The sequence below is a fragment of the Hyposmocoma kahamanoa genome, unplaced genomic scaffold (genome assembly GCF_003589595.1).
Source record: "Hyposmocoma kahamanoa isolate Upper Pololo Valley unplaced genomic scaffold, ASM358959v1 202, whole genome shotgun sequence".
Classification (NCBI taxonomy): domain Eukaryota; kingdom Metazoa; phylum Arthropoda; class Insecta; order Lepidoptera; family Cosmopterigidae; genus Hyposmocoma; species Hyposmocoma kahamanoa.
In genome coordinates, this window is record NW_020653726.1 from 2,896,107 (window position 1) to 2,920,247 (window position 24,141).

At 37.1% G+C, this 24,141-nt stretch overlaps 1 protein-coding gene across 1 annotated transcript in view; it reads right to left on the minus strand.

Annotated features, from left to right (window-relative positions):
* The window catches only part of LOC113227078, a 191,770-nt gene that overhangs the window by 6,649 nt on the left and 160,980 nt on the right, over positions 1–24,141 (minus strand). The window contains exons 6-12 of the mRNA XM_026459952.1: positions 21,991–22,181; positions 15,397–15,538; positions 13,837–13,851; positions 13,226–13,378; positions 6,174–6,358; positions 5,400–5,542; positions 555–707 (exon numbers count right to left, since the gene is read on the minus strand). Of these exons, the coding sequence (XP_026315737.1) occupies positions 555–707; positions 5,400–5,542; positions 6,174–6,358; positions 13,226–13,378; positions 13,837–13,851; positions 15,397–15,538; positions 21,991–22,181 (982 nt within the window). The remainder of the gene's footprint in view (positions 1–554; positions 708–5,399; positions 5,543–6,173; positions 6,359–13,225; positions 13,379–13,836; positions 13,852–15,396; positions 15,539–21,990; positions 22,182–24,141) is intronic.

The following is a 24,141-nucleotide window of genomic DNA, read 5'->3' on the forward strand; positions in this document are numbered from 1 at the left end:
GTCGGTTTGTTTGAAAAAACAAATATACGCGATTTAAATCCGGAAAATTAGTTTCATTTCCTAATAATTGTACACGTAAAATATATATGTAGAATAGCAAATCGAAAGTGATAAAGAAAAGTAGAAAAGAAGTGCGAAAATGAAAGTTTGTAATGGTTTGCACTTAGGTTTCGATGTTCTCGTGAAAATAACACTACGATGCAGAAAATGAAGGCAAACTGCTAAGCTCTACTCGAACAACTTTTGTAGTAAAAGTTTCACCTACGAACCGACACTCTTTTGTGGAGCCGTGGACGCAAATAAACAGACAACAGGTAGACAAAGACTAATAAACAACACGAAATGCAGATAAGGTAAGTAGCTTCGGCAGTGTCTGGCCTGTGTCGATGACCGACAGATGCAGTACTGTAAGGGGTCTATCAGCTACAATGGTCTCGTTTGGTCCTAAATATATTGACTTCGCATCCGGCAGTCGGTCAGTGCGCTGTTTCGGATCGGCAGTGAAAGCGGAATGGCAGTGGTATAACGGCGTGTAGGGGCCGACAGCGTCTCACCTGTCAGGCTTAGTTTTTGTTTTCTACTACTTGTGGGTGCGGTTGAGCTGGCGAGGGTTATTGAGTGTGCTCGCTGTGGCCGCTTCGTTTCCTGAGCGCTCTCGGAGTGATCCGAGCTGTGCGGTTTTACCGTAACGTAGGATGTCGGCATATCTGCGCGGAACACTCACGTTGCTTAGTGTTTGCCGTGTGCATTAAGCTTCAAACACGTGGTTTAGCGGATTATGAATTTAATGTGTATCATTATGAACTGTGTTAAGGCTTACATCGCTATGAATGTATGAAACGACTGCTACATAAATGCAGTCCGGTTTTATTCACGTCACATGCATAAAATCGGTAATTGTCCTTTTTTGTCGTGGTCTAAACTAAACACACTTAATACATTTCTACCAAAAGTATACGTCCTATGTAATTTCGTGTATAAATTAAATATAAGTGTATAGTTACGAAGTAGGTAATAAAATATTGAAATATGAAGCAAAATTATATTCATTTGTATAGTTTACACGCATATTACTGTTCAAGAATAAGATAAAACGTCTTGTCAATTATATTTCTCAGAATAAATAGTTATAAGTTTATTTTCATACTCTGCATCTGATGTTGACTATTGGAAGATGATTTTCTGCAGTTTGTGTTTTTTGCTCGCAAATCAGTAAGCTAAATCTTGTACACTTTGTATCTTGTCTCGAGCAAATACTGCTTGTTCTTCGGAAAGTTTCTTAAGCTGGGACACTGACATGCGGAAAATATCAAAGTCACTTTGGTCATTTCACTAAAATTTCTTATTTTCGATATTATTCTTGAACGCAGACGTTTACTGTTTTTAGGTCTTGGTTTCTGTAAAGACGTTGAAACTGTTTTTTATTATCTGTGGTAGGTTCTTGAGAGGCAATGAATTGGTATTTTAATTGAAATCATCATAGTATTAACGTCGGTCGCGCCACCAACGTTTTAAATTTATTGTCGATCGTGGAACTAAACGAAACTATTAATATTTTTCGATTGATAATTAAGTAAAAGAACAATGAAACAATCAAATTACGAATGATTGTAGCACGATAAATTACATGTTATTTTCCTTCTTACTGTTTACTTACTGATTTTTCTTTTTAGTGCTACATCCTTTATGAAAGCATATAATTCGGGGAACCATTTTATTTTCGGAATATAAACATTTTTATTTTGTCGCATTCCAAGCAATAGGAATAGGTACTTCTTAATATTTTTATTTTGTTCTTCACGTCGGCAACAACTACATTTTCAGTGTTCATTTGCAACCGGCTTCAAAATAGAAGGAGGTTCTCCATTCAGCTGTATGTTTTTTCTTTTTTTGTATGTATGTTACGCGATAACTCCGGGGCATTTGTGAATCGATTTTGATGATTCTTTTTTGTTGGAAAGAGGGTAGTTTAGAAGTGGTATCATTGAAATTTGAAGAAAATATTCCACCTCTAAAGCGTGAAATTACAACTAGGGGATGAATAACATTTGAGGAGGGATTTTTAAGTACTATGTATTGATCATTATGTCATAAATATTCTGTAGAGCTACAGATCGCATTTCCTTGTTGCGATAGTTTGCACAATGTATGTACAATTGCACAATCTTTAAATGTTCTTCATCGGACCATTTCCTTGAAGACATATTCAAAGAATTTGATTTAATTTCTACAAATACATGTTGACCTACTGGAAATAACGCGGCGGTGACTGGCTACCGAGACGCGTTTACACCGCACGTATCCAGTGGCACTGGTACGGGGGTCAGCGAAGCTGGATTGGAATATTATAATCATACCAGTGTCTACCTCCACGCTGCCACCTGTATCGTCAGCGTCACTGTGCCACTGGATCCATATAAATGAATCGTTCCAGTCGCTCGTTCAACGTCAATTTTTGTTACGAAAGTTTTAGCATCACAAACTAGACCATTCAATGCCAACTCAGAGTTGGAAAGTGTTCTTGGACCAATGTGAAACTAAAATGAACTGGATTCAGTAATGGATATATTTAGGTCGAATTGACAATGGTTGTGAAGTTGGCAGTCTTTAGTACGTGTAATAAATTAACATGTTACAGTGTAAGCAACAAACTGGTTTCAGCTATTAGCTTGTACAATATGCACAATGTAAAAGCCGAGACTCCCCGATGTTAGCTCGGTGGACTCTTTGCACGTTGTCCAATAACGAAGTGCTCGAAGGGCATGAATGTTCGGTTCTTACATTTTTATTTTTTATTTGCATTATTACATCGTACTAACACGTATTTAGTGTTATTTTTGTCTTTTATATGGACCTAAGTCTGAAATAAACTTATTTTTGTTTTACAAACGTGAAGTAACTGATCAAGGGTTTCATATGACGGACTTATTCAGTGAATTTAGCGTACCTATAACATGTGTGTTCAGGAACAAACAGCACCGTACAGGGTTGAATTTAAATTTCGACCCTATACGATAAATAATATTTGATTCATTTAAATAAGTGCGGTAGTTCAATTTGATGAAATTACAGGCACATGGGATTTGTTAACTAATATCTCAGGGTGACAGGCGCAGTGGCAATGTCCCTCAGATGTTTGCGATTTGTAGCTCTGAGTGGCACCTCGGCTGCTTTGGAGAGACATGTCGCTTAACACCAGGCGCCCGACTTGTTCGTCCTGTCACTTGGTATCTATCATAAAAAAAGTCCGTAATTTTGTGTTTAAGTTTGTAGGTTATATATAGTCGAAGATAACTCTTGAAACAACACGGATTTCATATATATCTATCATAGTCACACCTCTTCTAACTTAAGAAGAATTGGGTGATTTTTTTAATAGAAATAAGTACTTGTTTGACCTCCATCTCACTTGGTGGAAAATGATAATGAGGTCGACGATGTAGCCTGCACACCTAAATAATGCCTGTTCACTCTAAGCCTAGAAAAGGTCGAAGTTATAGCGTTCGGGGAATAAGTTGGCAGGTAGGGAATTCCACTTTCTAGTCGCTCGCCATATACATGTGGAAGCGACACGCTTCGTGCGGATCTTGGAAATATCCACAATTCCATAGAACACTTTCGGTGATATATCCCGTAAAATATCGATAAGCAGGCGACTTACGGCGGTGTTCAAGCCTCTGCAGCTTTGCCTCTACTAATTCCGAGTCACCTATATAAGCCTCTTGCCACGCTTGTCCATTAAATGTCGGAGGAATTTTCCAGGGTAATGTATTTTAGCACTTCATATGTTGAACTGTCAAACTTGTAAAGAGTTATATTCGTATATAAAAAAAACGTAGACATTATGATTGGCGATTAGTGAAGGATGTCTGCTTCTGAAAGTTGACTAAGATCGTACGTCATAATTAGTTACGACAAAAATGCCAGATACAGAAGTTAGTGCGGAGGGAAATGGTATTATCAAAAGTTGCGGGTCTTCGAAGTCTATGACTACAGGAACGAGCCTGAGAATTAACATAGTTTTTTAACCGACCTCAAAAAAGGAGGAGGTTCTCAATTCGACAATGTTTTGTTAAAAAAAAACAAAAAATAAAATAAAATAAAAATCTTTTATTTTCATACACCATAGGTCCATACTTTGTTAGTAAGCAACCTTGTACTGTATTAGTAACAGCTGACTGTATGGTGAATTTATGGTGTATTGCATAATTATGAAGTGTACATTATAATTTTCAAAATCGAGGTGTCAAAATATTCAAAATACATGATATAAAATTCACTGAAATAATAATAAATAAAATGAACACAATTTTTGTATGTATTTTACGCGTGTGAACCGATTTTGATGATTATTTTTTGGTTGGAAAGAGGGTACCTCGGTAGTGGTCCCATTTAAATATTCCACCTCTAAGGATGGCAAACTAGGGGCTGAATTCGGTTTCGCGCACTTTCTGGTAACCGGTTACAATCAAATTTGACAAATACAAGTAGGTCGGTTAGGTACATTCGGTTTTTTTAGTATTCTGTACTGATCTATAAATACATACATATCGCATTGCTATTACGTTTACGTTACGGTTTTTTTAGTATTCTGTACTGATCTATAAATACATACATATCGCATTGCTATTACGTTTACGTGTTATAACTCAAAATATGTGAAATTCAAGATTATAATATTTCTGAACGTAACCTTTGGTTTTCAACGACTTTTTGACCGTAGCGCCAAATACAAAAGATCCGACAAACAAGCACATAGAAAAATTTGTGCGGTCCGTTGGTTCGTTCCGTGGCTTAGTTGGCATAGCGTGTGGCATGGTTTGCTAGAACACGTCTGTTCCAATCCGACCGGATCAAAGGAATTTTGTATTAATAATATTTATAAAATGAAATTATTTTTTACCACTTTTTTTTGGCGAGTAGGAAATTGTTTAGACGTCTGTAATAAACTTGAACCTGTACATGAATCATGAAAGATTATTAAATCTTTCACGGGAAGTAATTCGTTTTTCAAAATTCTGGAAAAAAAAACACTTTTTGAGTTAATACACTATTGTATTAACAGTGCAATATATGTATATGCGCCTCAGTAGGTACCGCAGTACTTTAATGGTATTAGAACCGGCAAACAGATAGATGTTACATCTGCAGCCCTAGCACGACAGGGAGCGATTTGCGCGAGAAGCGACATAGAAGCGTGAGAATATTCGTCGTGTTATCGCTGCTGGTGGAAAATGGTAACCAACGCATTTAGGTATTTGCGATTAACAAATAGTGATCGCTTTAAAATATACCAAAACATTTCCTTTAATAATAACTAACTATTAGCGATGGATGGGCAATTTGCAGCCTGTATATACACCACAATTCCACAAGTTTATTGTCTAATAATTACTTACCATTAGGTAGTTCGTAGTGGTTGTTATCCTTAGTAAGTTTTCGGAACTTGCGTGGCGAGAGGCAGGGGGACCGGGAACTATCGACTGCGTCCGGTGTTAGCCGTCTCGCAGCTAAATCGCATAGCATCGACACTGCTTCAGGTCTGCGGAGATTATTAACAATCGACGTGTCATAAAACTTTGTTTTAATTCTTCTGTTTTGCAAAAGAAATGTTATTAAAGGAAAAAGGAGGGATACAAAGTTCTTAGGTTTTTGTGATTGTTCTAATGTGTAATGAAACTATTTTTTGGGATCTACATCACCTTAATCTGTTTTTTTTTTAAAAAGGCCAACGTTTCGGGTCATCGTTAAGTCTCATGGTCACCTGAGTTCGGACTTTAAAATCGTTGAGAAGTTTGTTAAGGGTAGTAATAGAGCAGGGCAATGAGAGATATATTGTGTTTAATCTACTGGATCAGTTATTGCGCTCTCTCTCTATATCTTTGAGTTCAGACCATAGTTGTCTAGGTATTGCTGCTTTTTTTTTAATTCATTCAATTTCAAAAAGGTTTTACAAAAAGCGACTCTCCTTGCAAGGCAAAAACTTAGTGGTTTAACCACTTAACGATGAGCTAATAAGCTCGATACTTAAATTAACTTACTACTCCCTAAATTAACTAGTTGTAGAGTACATGTTCACACTGAAATAAGTACCTTTAGAGCAACATTTTTTGAGTGCATGTACTTGATAATAAAAAGTTGCAGTTTCTTCAAATTCAGTTATAAAAACTCACCTTAGCGGTGGTTTAGGTCTATTAAGTGGAGCATCAGAATCAGTAGGTTCTTCTTTAGGTGACATCGGCGAGAGCGGTGTGGCAGCGTGGTCCCGGTACAGTCGCAGGCGCACTTCGGAGCCGCATGCGCGCAGAAAAGCCACAGCTTCCGCGTGCGACATATTGGACATCGGTGTGTCGTTCACCTGTGCAATAATTTAATAATTAATTATAAGTATGTCCTATAATAGCACCGGCGTCAGACGCTACATAAACAACAGCAATGCCTTTTCACAGAAAAATAATTAGACCAATTACATGATTCAAAAAACATAATAACTCTGTATTTTAACAACTAGAGTGAAGGATTTAAATACTGGAACATTAAAACTTTTGTTACTTAAAGTTTAATCGAGAACTGAATGCCTTCTTTTAACCGCTGATCGATTGAGGTGGTTATAATGTTTGTTTTATGTGCACTCAACTTTGCGTAGTTGGTTTATAATGACATTTTTTCGATTATTACATACAAACATTAAATATGTCGTGTAAAGGATGACTCATTCTAAACCGGAACTTGCCTGAGACTCGATCGTAGTACCGTCCACTTAGTCCAATATTTTATTATAGGTATAGATAGAATATACTCGCGTAATATATCTCATAATATGTCTTATAAAGACAGTCTAATCTTAACGGCGACGTTAATGGTATGGACTTAATGGTATAAATTCCATAACACAAGTGCTTTAGTTACTTACTTTGGGATCAGAGCAACGTATGCGACGTTGCATGTGATATTGTCTAATATTTATAGACAAAGACAGTGACGTCATTTATCTTGAAGCAGATAGCCAACTTACGTCGTAAAGTGAGAGACAGTTTTTGGCATTGTCATGTTGTCTTTCCGGACCAGCATTGTCGTTTAAATTATATACTGTTTGCAAAAATTATTTGTCAAAATTTTAACAGGTAGGATATGAACCTACTTTTTCGGATTTAAATCTAATAATAATTAGACATAACTAGTCATTAACTAGTTAACGTTACCACCTCAGTCTAGCGTGACCATGGGCCCTGTAAAGGGTCCGAAACATTAGTTTATTTGAAAAATATATGCGATTTACATCCGAAAAAAATCATCTCCAATGTGTAACAATGGCGATAACCTATGAAGTCGATGCACTAGTTTAAACGGTAAAAGGTTGACAAATAGCTAATGGAAATATTACGTTAAATGTCAAGTTCTTCTACTGTTTCGTAGCACTCTTGACTGAGCGGTCGTGGTCGTCACGAAGTAGATATTATGTTTGTTTATATTTTGTTTGGGCTGATATGGCGCGCCTCACGATATCTGCCATCTCTCTCTGTTGGTGGACTCTCTCGTGCACTCACGCAATGTAGATTGTATTTGATCGATCCACCACGATGAAGACGCTCTTTGGAGCTAATATTCGTCTTGATGGAACGATGATGAAGAAGAGAGAATGAAGAATTTCAAAATGAGAGTGTATACCACATCAGACAGACGCTGCTTGATGCCGATTTCTTGGAGTATGGAGACGTTTGAACCAAACTTCGTCCGCGATACACAAGTATTCTTCTCCGGCACCATATTTTCAGAGCATCTATCTTTTTTTGAATTTCACGGTGCGTCCCTATCTCTGCAGCAAACAGAAATATGGGCGAAACTAGTGTTCAGACCAGCTGGATTTAGTGGCCTTGGTAATGTTCTTATTCCTCCATATTATTATATTCTTCAGCTTATCCGTTGCTGTTCTACATACCATACATACCATACGTCGTTTCACTTAATTTATGCATCCACCAGTGTTCGAAATTAAAGCTCCACGATATACTACACTGGACCACATTGGCAGTTCGCAGTTCTTGCCTCTTACAACTTCTCGTGAGTTTTGTTTTATCTTTAATCCAAGGTCACCTACACGCTGCATTTTGAGAAGTCCTTAAATGTCAACATTGAGCCGGAAAGACAGAATATCGATGCCATTAGGTATTACGCCATTATGTATTAGGTATTAAGCCATACGCTATTTTATGTAAAGGGTCAAGAGCACGTCACGCTTGACACTTAAGACTTAAATCCATCTCTATACCGCTTACGATAAGAACGGTCCAAAGTACAAAATGGCAACTGTACAGTTGTTGACTGTACACAATCAGCCGGCAGTACTGTAGTTATCTAGTACCTTACAGGGAGATACTACGTGGAATGGTTTGTGTCTGTCAGAAAAGGCCTTATGTTCTTGCAATTAGAACTCTTACTGCATGGAAACAAAGCTTTTTCAGGTTAACTCGAGCGTGGTCGCTCCCATAATCGTCACCGAAGGTGGCTAGAAACCGTAAGCAGGTAGGTACTTACTCAAACATAGTCCAAACTAGGGTTTGTTCCCGGCAATTTCCGGTACTGATTTCTTCCGGGAATTCACTTTATTATTTGGTACCGGTACCGATGGTGAAACTGCCGGCTAAAGTCGACTCATAAAGTTACTAACTCGCGCTCGGTGTGGCGTTATATTCAAGTGTAGTTGAATTTATAATTCATTTAGTATAAAGAAGACACTGTGAAAAGGTAGGTAAATACAATCTTATTATTCATGATTTTACAAAACATCATCATCATCATGTCAGCCGGAAGACGTCCATTGCTGAACATAGGCCTCCCCCAAAGATTTCCAGACCAGCCGATCACACGCGACGTGCATCCATCGGTTACCCGCTGCCCTTAACAGGTCATCCGTCCATTTAGTAGGGGGCCGTCCCAATGAACGCCTTCCGGTTCGTGGTCTCCATTCAAGAACCTTTCTGCCCCAACGGCCGTCAGTTTTCCGAGCTATGGGCCCTGCCCGCTGCCACTTCAACTTGCTTAGCCTTCGAGCTATGTCGGTGACTTTCGTTCTTCTACGGATCTCCTAATTTCCGATTCGATCACGTAGAGAAATGCCGAGCATTGCTCGCTCCATGCCTCGTTGAGTGACTTTGAGCTTTTTTATGAGGCCCATAGTAACGATAGTAATTTCCGGCCCATAGTAACTATGGGCCACAGTAACCAGTTGTACATAGTAACCATAGTAACTATGGGCCTCATATAGTACTATGGGCTTTATTACAAAACATAATAATGCCAAAATTTAACAAGGATGAAGATTAGATGAGAGATCGCAATAATTCAATTACATAATAGCGCTAAAAGACTTGAATTATATTCATTTAATAACATATTTTAATCGAGTTTATTTGAGATTTATATTGATGCTTCAATAACTGTTTGTTTTATATTGTGTATTTTGCTCCGAAATTAATAGAAGAATAATGTGATATTTTTTCTGTGCTACTACTTTGAATTTATTTTGAACTAAAATATTTTCTGAAACTGTCAATGGATTTTTTTTGAGTACCCAAATTTACCAGAACTTCGAACAAATTTTTATAGGTACCGGGAATTGCCAATCTCTAAAGTACACAGTATCTACCGGTACTGCAATGCCTAGTCTGAACAATGTCAAACAACATGTCGAAACTAGTTTAGCAGCAGCGTCGTCAATTAGTCTTAATTAACACACAAAAGGGGTCCGTGTGAGTTTGCGATTTCTAACTTTTATTCGGTTACTAACTTTGCTCGTAGAGCTTTAAACTCTGATAGGGTTTGACATCAATGTCCACTCGTTAATAACTATGTTTAACGTCAGACTTTATCAAGGTTTTAATCAATAGATAAACAAATACATTTTTCCCTTTCAATATTTCCCAGAAGATTGGGGTAAAAATAGCTAATTTGATAAATTAACCCAATTGACCTTTTCCCTTTTGTCATACCAGTCAAAAGCGAATGCTGTTTCCATCATCCGACCTTATTAAAAATGCCTTCGTTAAAATCAAATGTATTTATTGAGAAGAATCTATGTTATCCAAGCCAAACACAAATTGGAGGCGAATAGAACAGGGATGTATTTAGGATTTCTCTGTGCTAATTGTATAATGTGAATCTACGTTCAAATGGGAATAAATATCATTAGATCGATTGCCCAGACCGATGGAAAACATCCCAAAGAATTAATGATATACTATATATACTACACACTAGCGTCACAGTACATTTATGAAAATGTTATTTATGTTAAGAGAAATAGTAATTTCTTGACAAAAAATAGTGACAGACATAACATTAACACGAAGAATAAAAATAAAGTAGCTGTTCATGATAGTCGTCATCACAAAGTCACAAATTCATTAAAAGGGCAATATATACGCTTCTATAACAATAATATTCCTGTTGATATACAAAATGTGTCATTCACAATGTTTAAAACTATAGTGAAACAAAAACTTTATACTAAAGGTTATTATACAACTTCTGCGTACTTAGATGACAAAAATCCGTGGTAGTAACCCGTTTAGCTCATGGAGGTAGTCTCGATCTCTGATGTTTGAAAGCAAAAAAAAAACATATTGTAAATGTTGAATGTATGCAAATGTTATTTACAAAGAGCAACCCCTAGAGTTTCTTGCTCATTCTTCTCAGGGGAATCTGCCTTACGAATGAGCGGTAGAGTTTAACCAATGTGAAGATTTCCTCTGTAATAATGCTTACCTATGAAGTAATGATAATTTCGATTTTTGATATTTTTTGTATACTCTTGATCTGCACTTTCTTTAAAACGTGCCCACTTTGGTCCGCTCACACTGGCCTTATAAATAGGGATGCACAACTTTTTGCTTTGAAACGATTTTTTGGATTGCAATGGATCATATACCTTTGAATCAATCCATAGATCGGATCATGCTCTTGAATCAATCTCATAAAAATCATTTTAAAATTAATTTTCATAAAAAATACAACATTGACAGCTTTTTTGTCTTCATTGGGTTACGAGTTTACCACTTTCATTTAGTTGATACCAATGAGAAAAGAAGTTCAGATACCACAGAAGTAGCGTTTTTTTTATAATAATTATCAAACGACGGGACGAACAAGTCGTGCACCTGATGGTAAGCTACACAGCTGTTCATAACAGTTGCAGTGCCACTCAGCTCTTTAAATCGCAAAGATCTGAGGCGCATTGCCACTGCGCCCTTCACCCTGAGGCATAAGTTGACAAGTCCCATGTGCCTGTAATATCACCAGCACCCTTACCCTACAAAATAATGTCGGTATTACTGTGTTCCAGTAATGCTGACATTGGTGCTTGGCGGCAGAAATGGATAAGGTGTACTTTCGGCTCTTTTCGCAAGAAGCTCTACTGCTACTAAATATCTACTGCTACTAGATAATCGACAAATATCGTAGACTTATTGTACTTAGATGTCGCCAAACTATTTTTCTTGTAGACCAATATAAAATAGGCTTAATCTTATGATTCAGTCGAGGTTCGAAAGACAGTTTTGTTTAAATTATGAATACGATCTAGATGATACGATTCTCATTAATGTCGAATCGATTTGCATAAAAATCGCATTGCAATTAATCGATCCAAAGAATGACTAGATAGTATACACTTGAATCGATCTTCTTAAAATCGAACCGTAATTAATATGCATCCTTACTTATAAATCTGTTTCGTCAATCATCTTTGATTCATTCGCTTTCTACATGTCCGAACCACCTTTTACAATACCAAGTGACGAAACGAACAAGTCGTGCGCCTGGTGCTAAGCGACACGCCTGTCCATAACAGTTGCAGTGCCACTCAGAGCTTTAAATTGTAAAGAGAGGACACTGTCACTGCACCCGTCACCATGAGACATAAGTTGACAAGTCCCATGTGCCTGTAATGTCACCAGCACCCTTAACCCTTCCGAACCGGAACGTAGTAATTATCACATTACTGCTTGGCGGCAGAACTAGGTAAAGTTTTCACAAGGAGCGCTACTGCTCTAACCTAATCCTAAAAAACCATTAATCTCTTGCATATATATTCTACGGCTATAGTTTTAGAAACATGAATGGGTTTTTTGGTCACTGTAAGTGATGAATAATATTTCGTATATCAAACTGTTGTTTGAACAGGTGTTTGGCAAAATTCCATGTTACGAGAGAACGCTGGTACGATAGCATTTTGAGAGAAATATCTCTCTGTTATGAAATAGATCGATTTTAAAAAGAATTGTGAAATGTTGCTGATGCAAAATAGATTCTCTGCTTATGGGTACAGGCTTGTTTATTAGAGGATAAATCTCAGGGGAATCTGCCTTACCAATGAGTAAAGGTTTAAATTTAACGATTTCATGTTTAATTTGCTAACATATTATGGAATAAAGATATTTTGAATTTAGAGTTTTTGATATTTTCATAGAATATTTCCGTAACAAAGTATAAACAGCAATGATCTTATACAAGGTGTAATCGTTAAGTGAGCCCAGGCGATTATTCCATAAATATAAGAGATATCAAAAAAGCTTTAAATTGATATGAAAGTACGTACTTACCTTAAATGTTAATAATATATGTTTATCTACGAATAAATAAATATATAAATAGTAATATTAAACCCATGTTAATCAATTACGTTCAAGTCTAAAATGTATATTAATTTTAATTCTAATCTTAATTTTAAGTGTAATTTGCTACACCCTTACGGGGTATCACATGAATGTTCCGACTAAAATAGTCCTAAGGTTATAAATCTGTACCACCCAACCATGTAAAATGCAAAATAAATAAATAAATAAACGATTACACCCTGTATGTATAAGATCATTAATAACAAGTGTTTACGTGGAAAATGGGAATTAGGAATTGGTACCATATTTTCTTCGAAAGCCTTGTAAAATACTTAATTTTGCATAAAAAAGAATGAAATTCCTAACAAGCATTTTTATCCGGAACATTCTGGGAATATTTATTTTTTACCATAATGGAATGATTATGTAATATTCACTTGCTATGTTTTCGGTACAATATTCTATAAGTTCAAAGAGTCTCCAAAGTAGCACAGGAAGTTATTTTATATAATTAATTAAAATTTGTACTTAATTAAAATTTCATTGTCGTTTAAATATCTTACCGGATACCCCAAGGACGTACCAGGGTAGCATAATAAACAACAACTCACCGCTACAATTCTGTCCCCGGGCTGTATCCGTCCATCGCTGAGTGCCGGCTCCCTTACCAACGCGCGCACGTAATGCCCTAACGCGCTGTGATCCTCTTTACGCAGCGTGAAACCCAGGGAGCCATTCACCTTCGTCATTACTATGTCGAATTCCTGAAAAATGCATTATTTAATGTAAAGATGTATAATAATAATAAATTAACTAAATAAAAACCATTACTTTGGGTTGAGCGGAGAGCTTTTACAATCTTAATTACCAATAAATAGTTTCTATATCTATTTTTTCTTTTTAAAACCATCTACTTCAAAAACCAGTAATGCTTGTCAAAAACAATTGTAGAAATACTTTTTTGAAAACAACAAAACGCTTGCGAAAATATTTTTAATTGTAATTTCGGCCAGATGGTAACAAGGGAATTTGGAAACTTTTTGTTTTCCGGCAGTGAGATAAAAACTTTTTTGTTGGATTTAGAAATTTATTTAAAAAAAATGAATGGCTGTATAGGTCAGGGTAACATTGTTTCTGTCTAAAGTTGGTTTTACTCTTATTAACTGTTATGAATTATAAAAAAAAAGTATTTTGATATCCTCCAAAGGGATAATTTACTTACCACTGATCCGTCGTCCTGGGTAGCGTAAACAATTTTTTTTTATTAATTTGCAATGTAAATTGAGTCTGCATTAAAAAGTTATACTTATAACTCTGCAGGAAGTTTAGGTTTTAGCCAATATTTATGGAGGAACAGCCTTTATTTGTTTGCAGTACCCGTACTAAATATTAAACAGAAATATGAGGGTGAGTTCGGAACTTATTGATTTGGTTTCATCAAACCTTAAAATTCATGAAATTTTTACTTGTCTCCTTTTCCCCAAAATTAGGACATGCGAAATTACGTGGCGACGGGAATAACGTGGATAATGATAATTAGAATATATTACTGTAACGAAGCACGATAATAATTTAATAGTAGAATCTAGGTCTTCTACAGGCGTTGTAGGACGCAAATGCAAATAAGTACTTACGCCTTCTTGAAAAGCAAGAAATAGGGCGGAATGAAAAATAAAGTAAACCGAATATTCAAAAAAGCAACTTGTATTCATGAGAAGAGTCTCTGGAGTATTATTTCATCCTTTTGAAAATACTGCTTCTTATTTCTCTACTCGGGAGCAAAAAAGGCACCGTTGGTTTTTAAGTTTAATGTTGAATCTTTCTGGTAGTCAATTTTGGTATAAAATATTTATAAATAATCAATTATAAATATTTTATTATTAATAAGTTACGTTAGTGGATAAATCGCTTAACCCAAATTTTATAGATCTTCTACGCGTATTGCTCTTTCAGTGGCGACAAAATGGCGTCTAGTGTGCAGAAGGCTGTTGTATGTCACAGTTTGTCACAGGGCCAGGAGACTTAGAGCTTATATTTCTCGTACTAAAGTTTATGTATTATTTTTATATGAACTATCGCGCATTTGACCTTCATCATAGTTAATGGAAAGTGACGATGAGGTCGACGATGGAACATTGCACACTTAAATAATGTCTATTCACTCTGGCTTTGCAAAGATCCAAGTCATAGCGTTCAGAGAATAAGTCTATAGGCAGGGAATTCCACTCCATAGCCGTTCGCCATATAAATGTCGATATATCATGAGATTTATTAATCTTGTTACTTAAAAAAATATTAAATAAGGTTTGTCTCTTAAGATATGTACATTTAGAAATGAAATTTATTTATGTTGAAATAGTGCTTATGACAAGGTAATCTAGTTATACATCTGCTATGTTCCGTTCCATAAGTATTCCTGTTGCCGCATGTACTGAAAAACAGCGTCGTAGTACCTTCAGTGAGACGACAACAGGCTGAGTGGAGGACGGATTCTGTAACGGCACAGCGCACACGCTGCTCATTTTTGTTACTTATTATTCGTTACACTAATTAATTATTTATTTAAGTTTTCTTCAGTTTTATTTTTGATTTTTTTTTTCTTTATCTTTCCCTCATAAATTGTTAAATAGTTTGCAATGAGGCATGTTGTGCTATCTTTTTTATTATGTATCTAACTTTGTAGTCGCTAACTGTTACGTATTTTTTGTAATATAATGTGTGTGTACTGTGCTCTTATACAGAATAAATGATTTCTATTCTATTCTGTTCTATTCTGACTTACCCCATACTGAATATTATAGACTGGTAAAGGTTGATCGAGATCGGGAAGATGAAGATCTCGTCTGTCTGCTTCAGGACTGTGCTCTCTGCGGCCTTTACCCTCTGATGATGATGTGGTCGCACTGCTGGTTGTTTGTGAGAGCCTGTTACGAAACAATATTTTTAAGTTATATAATCACAGAAAGGTAAGCCCAATGAGAGATAGTTCGAATCTCGTACATATGGGAATATTTAGTAGCAATACCTCCGGTTAAGAAAACCATACAAATCGAGGGGTTCACGCTCTTGCAGGCAGTCCCGATCTATGATGTTCGAAATAAATATTGTAAATGATAAATGTGTTCAAATGTATATTTGCAAAGAGCAACCCCTAGAGTTTCTTGCTCACTCTTCTCAGGGGAATCCACCTTACGAATGAGCGTAGAGTTTAACTACTATGACCATTTCAAGTGTAATTTGCTTACCTATGAAATGAAGATTGTTTGACTTTGAGTTTGTCTTTGACCCACATAGGGCCAGCGGCAGCGTCGTAAACTTTGACTAAATCCTCTTTTTCTCTTTGGAGGTAATCCGTGTCTAGCAGTGGGTCGCATAATGAGTCGATTATGGTTATCTATCAGTAGTCCGAAATGACATTTTCCAGAAATAAAGTTTGGTCGAAATTTCATAACCTCGAAAGTAATTTTGAGAGGAAAATGTTTTTCACAACATTCAACATATCCTGAAAGAACAACTGTTTCGTTGTAATTCGGTTTTCGGTGTTATGAAAATTCGAACGAACGTTATTTCGGACAAAAATATTTTCGAGTTTGTGATAGGTTACCGTTGGTGATACAATTAACGACGTGTATATACAAAACCAAAGTGTGAAATTGTCAGACAAGTGCTGAGTTGAGCAATGTTTTTGCTACCATGATATTCATTTTTTTAAATTCACTATTTTGTTATTATATTGATACAAAGTTCGAATAACGCAAAGAAAAATTCCTACAATCTGACTGGACACGAATCAGAAGAAGAAGCAGAGGTCCGTTGCATCACTAATGTTATTCACGAGCAATTTGCATTTCAAACATTCATAAATTTAGTAGCAGTAGAGCTTATGAAAGAGTTCGTCCAGGGAAGTACTGCTACCTTACCTATTTCTGCCGCCAAGCAGTAATGTGAGAATTACTGCGTTCCAGTTTTGAAGGTAAGCTAAGGGTGCTGGTGAAATAACAGGCACATGGGACTTGTGAACTTATGTTTTTTTTATTCAAATATAAGTGTGCATTTGACCTCCATCTCACCTGATGGAAAGTGACGATGAGGTCGACGATGGAGCATGCACACCTAGATAATGCCTATTCACTCTCGCCTTGAAAAGGTCCAAGTTATAACGTTTAGGGAACAAGTACGCAGGCAGGGAATTCCACCCCATAGCCGTTCGCCATATAAATGTGGAAGCGTAATGCTTCGCTCGAATCTTTGGAATATCCACAACATAGGGGTGGAAGCCAAGCCTACGCCTAGTCCCTCGATGAGGGAAAGGGGAAGGCGGAATTAAATCGTGTAATTCTATCGCACACTCTCCGTGATATGTCCTGTAAAATACCGATAAGCAGGCAATTTTACGGCGGTGTTCAAGGCTCTGCAGCTTCGCCTCTACTAATTCCGAGTCACTTATAAGCCTCTTGGCACGCTTGTCAATTGAATCCAAGGTGGCCACTTGGTATGTAGCAGAGCCATCCCAAAGGTGGCAATAGTACTCCATACACGACCGGACTTGTGCTTGATACAGCTGAAGCAACTGTCCCGGTGTGAAGTAACACCTCACACTGGAAAGGATGCCTAGCTTCCTGGCTGCATTTTCAGCCATGGATTCAATGTATCTGCAGATTGGACGACAGGTCCAAGTAGCTGGAGACGGTCGGCTATCGGTATGGATACATCACGAAAAGTCGGAGTCAACTCAGAGGGACTCCGTTTAGTGGAGAATAGACACGCCTGCGTTTTGGTAGCGTTAAATTTGACAAGATGACTGCCTTGAGCGTCAAATCTAAACGGCTAACCATGGACTCTCGACAAGACTGGATTTCCTCCCCACTGATCCTTGCATTGGTCAAGTACCTATCTACCACTGTGCTGTTATCAGCATACGCAAAGGTATCTGGAATTAACGGATCATTGATATGCAGCAGAAAGAGAGTTGCAGACAGTACGGAACCCTGAGGAACTCTGGCATCTATCGTCATATATTCGGTAGAGTAGCCTTCTAAGACCACTCGAATGGAACGTTCACTCAAGAAATCCGAGATCGAATTGCATAGCTCAGTGTGATGTCTCAGGGTGACAAGCGCAGTGGCAGTACCCTTCAGATCTTTGTGTTTTAAAGCTCTGAGTGGCATTTCAACTGTTATGGACAGGCGTACCGCTTATCACCAGGCCCACGACTTGTTGGTCCCAATTTGGTATCATAAAAAAATCAATAATAAACGTACACTTAAAAAAAATATTAGTGACAGTGTTCATAAAATAAAGTGAATTATAAATGTTATGATAACCCCGGTGTACAATTTTGTTTTTATTATTTTTGTCCTATAGGTATATGTTATTACTTAGACTTGTGTTCCTCTTTTTATTCAATCATAAGTCTTTTATAATTATTAATATAAAGATCGAACACTTCGAAAAAAATACTTTCGATCAGGCCGGATTCTTTCATTCGTATTCGCAAATATATACTGCTCAAAACAATTAGGGGAACAAGATTTTGATCCTTTCTATTAGGTTCAAAATAAATTTTAATGTTCATTTTTTGCTTGTTAATTTTTTAATTTTTACAATTAATAGAAAAGCTCATTTTGTATTTTTTAATTAAAAAAAAAATTAAAATGTACATTGTTGGCGAAAAACTAATTGGTGATAAAAAAGGTCCGTCAAAGAAATATTCTTATAACGATTAAATATTCGTCTTTAGTAACTTTTACTAACGTGTGTAGCCCCCATGAGCTCTAATCACAGCTTGACAACGACTTTAGTGACTTTTAGTAACGGGTATAGCCCCCATGAGCCCTAATCACAGCTTGACAACGACGCGCCATGCTTCGTATGATCTTCCGAATACCTTCTTGTGGAATTCGCTCCCATTCTTCAATCAACGCTTCAGTGTGCTGCTGCAGTGTTTGAGCTGTAATAGGACGCTTCTGGATGCGCCTGTCAAGTGCATTTTGGAGATCTCTTGCAGTTGCGGTGCGGTTACGTAAAGCATAGTTGACGATATAGCGATCTTGCAAACGTGTCGTTTTTCTCTTTCGACCTTGGCCACGCCTCAGTGAGTATTCTCTCGTCTCACGGTATCGCTTCCAAAGTCTGTTGATAACAGAAGGGGCTACTCCTAGACCATTTCCTACTTAACGCATAGTTCGACCCTCTTCCAGCAAAGCGATAGCTCGGGAGACATACAATTCAGTCAGATCTGGAATTATGACCTAAACTCGCTTCAATGGATAACAATACTCAAAAGACTCACTTCAATCTCTATTAATACTCAAAAGACCTGAAAACTCGCTTAAAATGTGTTTTCTGTGATTGGAAAGTAAAGAAAATTCAATGGCGTCACTTAGTTTTTAGACTCTTGGCCACTTTATTGAGAATTAATAGCAAAAATGTAGATGCTTTTTTGGTTTTCAATTTCTTCGACAATGCCTCTATATTATTTAGTGGCCAATTATAATTAAAACCTTAAGCAAAAAGTTTAGTTCTACTTTAAAGTTTTGTTCCTTTAATTATTTTGAGCAGTATATACCTGATATGACACAAAATATGCGAACATTGTGTACTTTGGTATTAATATTTGTATGCCAATTACTGTAGTTTATACAAATAAATATATCTCTATCTTTCATTTCTCTTAACAAATGGGTGATTTCATAAAGTAAAACTCACTTTATCGCTGAATTCACTTGTCAAGTGGTTATTATTTATGTTAGACTCAATTAGCACTCTCTGTAATTGCTTGCAGCGAACCTATGTAAATTTATGTAAAAATGACAGTATTTATGGACATAAAATTGTGAACGTATGCAATTTAGGAACAAAATGTATGTAAATGTTCCATAAGTGACGCATTACTTGTGTTAGGGATGCGTGGAGAGCGTTTATCGTCCTTGTCATGGTTAATTTGGGTGTCTGGGAATGTGGAATTATTTACTGTACGCTCCAACCTTCAACAGCATTCTTGCTATTAAATCAGAAATTAGAAACATTTATTGTATGAACTGGTAGATTAAAAGTCTTACATGTAATTTGTTTACAGTTCTTATCCAAGTAGAGCGTACAACGTTTTAAAATAACAGACATTAAAATTCAATGAACTCATTAAAACAAATTAAATGTCCATTTCCATAAAATAAAATTAAACATGAAGCACAATTGTCAAATATTTCATTTAGATTATAAAAAAAAACATTGTCAATTAGCCATTTTTTTAGAGCTTTGAATTGATTACCATTTAAGCGTTAAAATTAATATTAATGGGCATTTGTTATAAATTCTGATTGCCGTTACATAAGTGCTGTGCTTCTTATTACAGGGAAGACAAGACTGTCCTCGTTCTTTACATTAACGGAGTGTACATTGGATATTTTGGTGAATAACTTACTATGATTATGTATAAAGAGATATATTTCAACAATATATCAGAGTATTAGTGCGAAATGGTGAGTGGTATGTATAATGGCTACTATCAGCTGATAAGGATTACTTGGGTAATGGATTGGGGTAAAGTATAGCTCCTTCTAGACATGTATGTACCTATGCTGATCTTAGGTGTCTCTTTTTGTGTCTGTACGTAGCAACGAGTCATGAACTTTTGTCGTGGAATTTCGGAAACTAATGGAACCAGCAGTTACCTGGTCTCAAAGAAGAGAATTCTCCGCGTACTCTATGTGTATCATGGTTATGGAATTCATTCCGGGACACTAAGCCGAACTTCTTGTTCGGTGTAGGACAAATCTGGATTCGACAGATTCGTGAATCAATTTAGAAATGTTAAATTCCCAAATTGGTCCTACTACGAATCGAACCAAGAACCTCTTCATAGTGCAAGCCGTTGGACTACCGACGTCGTGTCACGAACCATGATTTGAAAATTTCTCATTTCTGCCGTCTCAATGAAAGAAAAAATATTTGACGGTATATTTTTTTAATTATTTAAACTTTATTGCACACAAAATTGTACAAGTGGCGGACTTAATGCCGTTAGGGATACTCTACCAGTCAAGCGGAAAACTGGGTACAGAGTAATTCACAGGGGTGCATAACATGACAAATTAAAAACAGATGAGGTCAATGTAAATAATTATGATACTTAATTTAAATACAACATAAATGTACATACATTATGCAACATATAATACATGACTAACTATATCCTTATATAAACATCTCATATATACACACACACACACACACACACACATATATTATACATATACACACACATATATATATATATACTGCGTTCCGGATCTGAAGAGTAAGGGTGCTGGTGAAATTACAGGCACATGAGACTTTTCCACTTATGTCTAAGGGTGCCGGGCGCAGTGGGAGCGTCCTTTGATCTTTGCGATTTAAAGGCCTGAGTGACACTGCAACTGTTATGGACAGGCGTGACGCTTACTTACCTTACTGAGGGCATCATATAGGGAGATGGCAAAATAGTAATATATACTTTTGTATACAAAACCAATAAATAAAAATTATTTCCAAATCATATAAATAATTATAAAACATAAATAAACTGCTTAGCATAGGTCACATAATTTATTAATAATAACACCAGCTACCTGGTCTCGAAGAAAGGAATTCCTTTTACTGTCCAGAACACAGACTAGAACCACTTTAGAAAAGTTCATATCCTAAGTGCGTTTGTACACTGCTTCCCGAACCCCAGAAATGACGGTCCGAAATGTTACAAGGATTATTTTATCTCTAGGTGTACAAGCGATATTTGTATTTTCTCGGATTGGAATCGGACTTAGTCCGATTGGTTCGAGTTTTCTAGATTTGTATAGTCTCAGGGGGTCTACTCTCGATCTCTATGCTCTAATATTCGACAAAATTAAAAGACAAGTATCAAGTATGAAGCTACATTCGCATCACGCGTCTTTTCATTTGGTCAGGTATTGCCTATTTGGCTAATTGTTTCGGACGTATGTCGGACGGAGATCGTGAGTAGACCCCCAGATTTGGAACGAATACGAATCGGATGCAATGCGCAAAGGCGGTCAATCCATCTAGCGCTCACAGTGTTATCTGTGTTAATTCGCTTTGGGCCACCGAGGTCATCAACATTTATTATACTTGTGTATTTTTTGTATTAGACGACAGCTTAGTTTTTATTTGCAAATGCAAACATGCGATACCTACTCAAATAGGAAACCTGTACCCGGTGATAGTATTAGAGATTAAAAATGTAAACAAAGGTTACAAGAATACATTTTAAGAATCGTGGAAATAGTAAGGTTTTGTCCTTTTAAACCTGTACAGCTATTATAATCTATTTAATGAAAATGTTTCAGTTTTAGCAAAGAAATGTCGATAATTGTCTCACCTGGCATGCATAGGATGGCAATTCAACGGATCAAGCAGCGGTTGATGAGGCGGTAGATGTGGCGGGTGCGGCGTGCGCGCAGGCGGCGTAGGCGGCTCAGGCGGCGTGACCGACTCCAATGCTTCAAGGGGCGGGCGGCAGACCCGTAACTCGACACGCGCCGGTGCCGTTCGTAGAACTTCTAGCGCTTCCTGTGACAAGAAAAAAGTATCTACTTAACCTCCGAAAAAAATTCACGTAGGTAATTACGTGCAATCGCACGTTTGCGTAGCAAGTCGTACGATTGCCAATGTTTATATAATGTCATAGAACTGTAGCGGGTACGTTAGGCACAATGCCGACAGAGGGCAGATCAGTTTTTCTCAAAAAACAGCTGTTTCTAGAATGTGAGGTTAAAATCGTACCCTTTGGTGATGATAATAAGGTCACATACACATCAAAAAAAGTTTGCGATCAATAGCATAAGCTCCTATAATTCTTTAAATTTAACTTTATCAAGAAAAAATCTATGTTGTATGCTTTCTTTAAATAGGAATACCCTGTTTGAAATTAAAATATAAAACTATTTTTTATTATTTATTTTAAAAAATTGAGCCATTAATCATAATGTAATAGTGATAGAAATTTCATAGAAAGAAAAAGACTGTTTAATTAAACTTAAACAACAATTTATTATTAAAAGGTGTGAATTCAATATAAAATAACTCCTCCCCTGGCTCGAATACATGCGAAGATCCTCCTGGGCATGCTGAGGATCAAGTTATCCAGCATTTCCTGGGGTAACCTATCCCATTCTTCAATAGCGGCTTCCCTGAGCTCTGGAACTGTCTGGGGACGTGGCTCACGGTTCCATACTGCTCGTTTAAGAGCATCCCACGCGTGCTCTATTGGGTTTAAGTCGGGCGAGCCGGCAGGCCAGTCTAATCGTGTGATATCGTATTCTTGAAGAGCAGCATTGACTCGTTTAGCTCGATGTGCGGGCGCATTATCATCGACCAGTACAAATTGGTGCCCATGGTTTACTCGGAATGGTCTGACGATATCATCAATAGCAACTGCTTTGTACATGTCTGCTATCATGAAGCCCCGATACGGGATCAAAGGCGTTCTAGCTCCAACCATAATGCCACCCCAAAAGGACTCCGATTTTCCGCCTTGCTGAACTATTCCAGTGGCAGTTCTTTGTCTTTCACGGTCGTCTGGTCTTCTCCAGACACGGACACGTCGGTTATCTGGATGAGTGCTGATTCGGGATTCGTCAACGAAGAGACAGTTTTGCCAAATGTTTTCGTCCTCACCTTCTTCATTTTGCCGAAGTCTAGCCCACTGCAATCTTCGTTGTTGACGTTGCCGGGAATTGAGCGGAGCTCGCCAAGACCTCCGTGCTCGTAATCCAGCCTGGTGCAAGCAATTGCGAACGGTCTGCGTGCTAACTTCAAGCCCAGAGGCGGCCCTGACTTCTGCTTTTATTTTAGTGGCGTTGATTGTTGGATCACGGGCTGCCAGCAATCTAATATAGCGCTTTTGGGCAGCTGTCAAAACAGTTGGGCGACCGCTGCGGGGTCGGTCAGCTAAATTCCCCATTCCGTGATACCTCTGCAACGTAGCCACGACACAGGATTGGGATATAGCAAGTCTGCGTGCTATTACTCTCGTGGTGTATCCTTCTTCCCTCAAAGTTACTATTCTAGCTCGTAAAACCTCTGATAATCCTCTTGGCATTTTTTCAATCACAATTTTCCGCGAAAAATATCTTGAATCGCTTATAATTGACTAAATCAGATTTCTGAATGAGCGTAAGCTAGGACTGAAAGCCTTTTTATATGAAAAAACAATTGAACGGGGTCATTGTTTTATGTTCTAATTTATTTTTAAATAAAGAATCTAAAAAGAAGAAAAAATCATAATATAATCTACAGTAACAAAAAAGATTTCAGTTTTTCGAAGTGATCGCAAACTTTTTTTGATGTGTGTATGATCATACGTCAAATGTGCTTTTGTCACACGAAAGTTATAAAAATAATAGGAACTACATGAAACAAATTAAGTATATGTGAAATTTAAGTAAGCTTAAAAAAGTTAACGGTTAATTTTCGGTTTCTTTAAACTTTTATTTTTGAAACTTTACACTATTCTCTTGAAAAGTTGCCA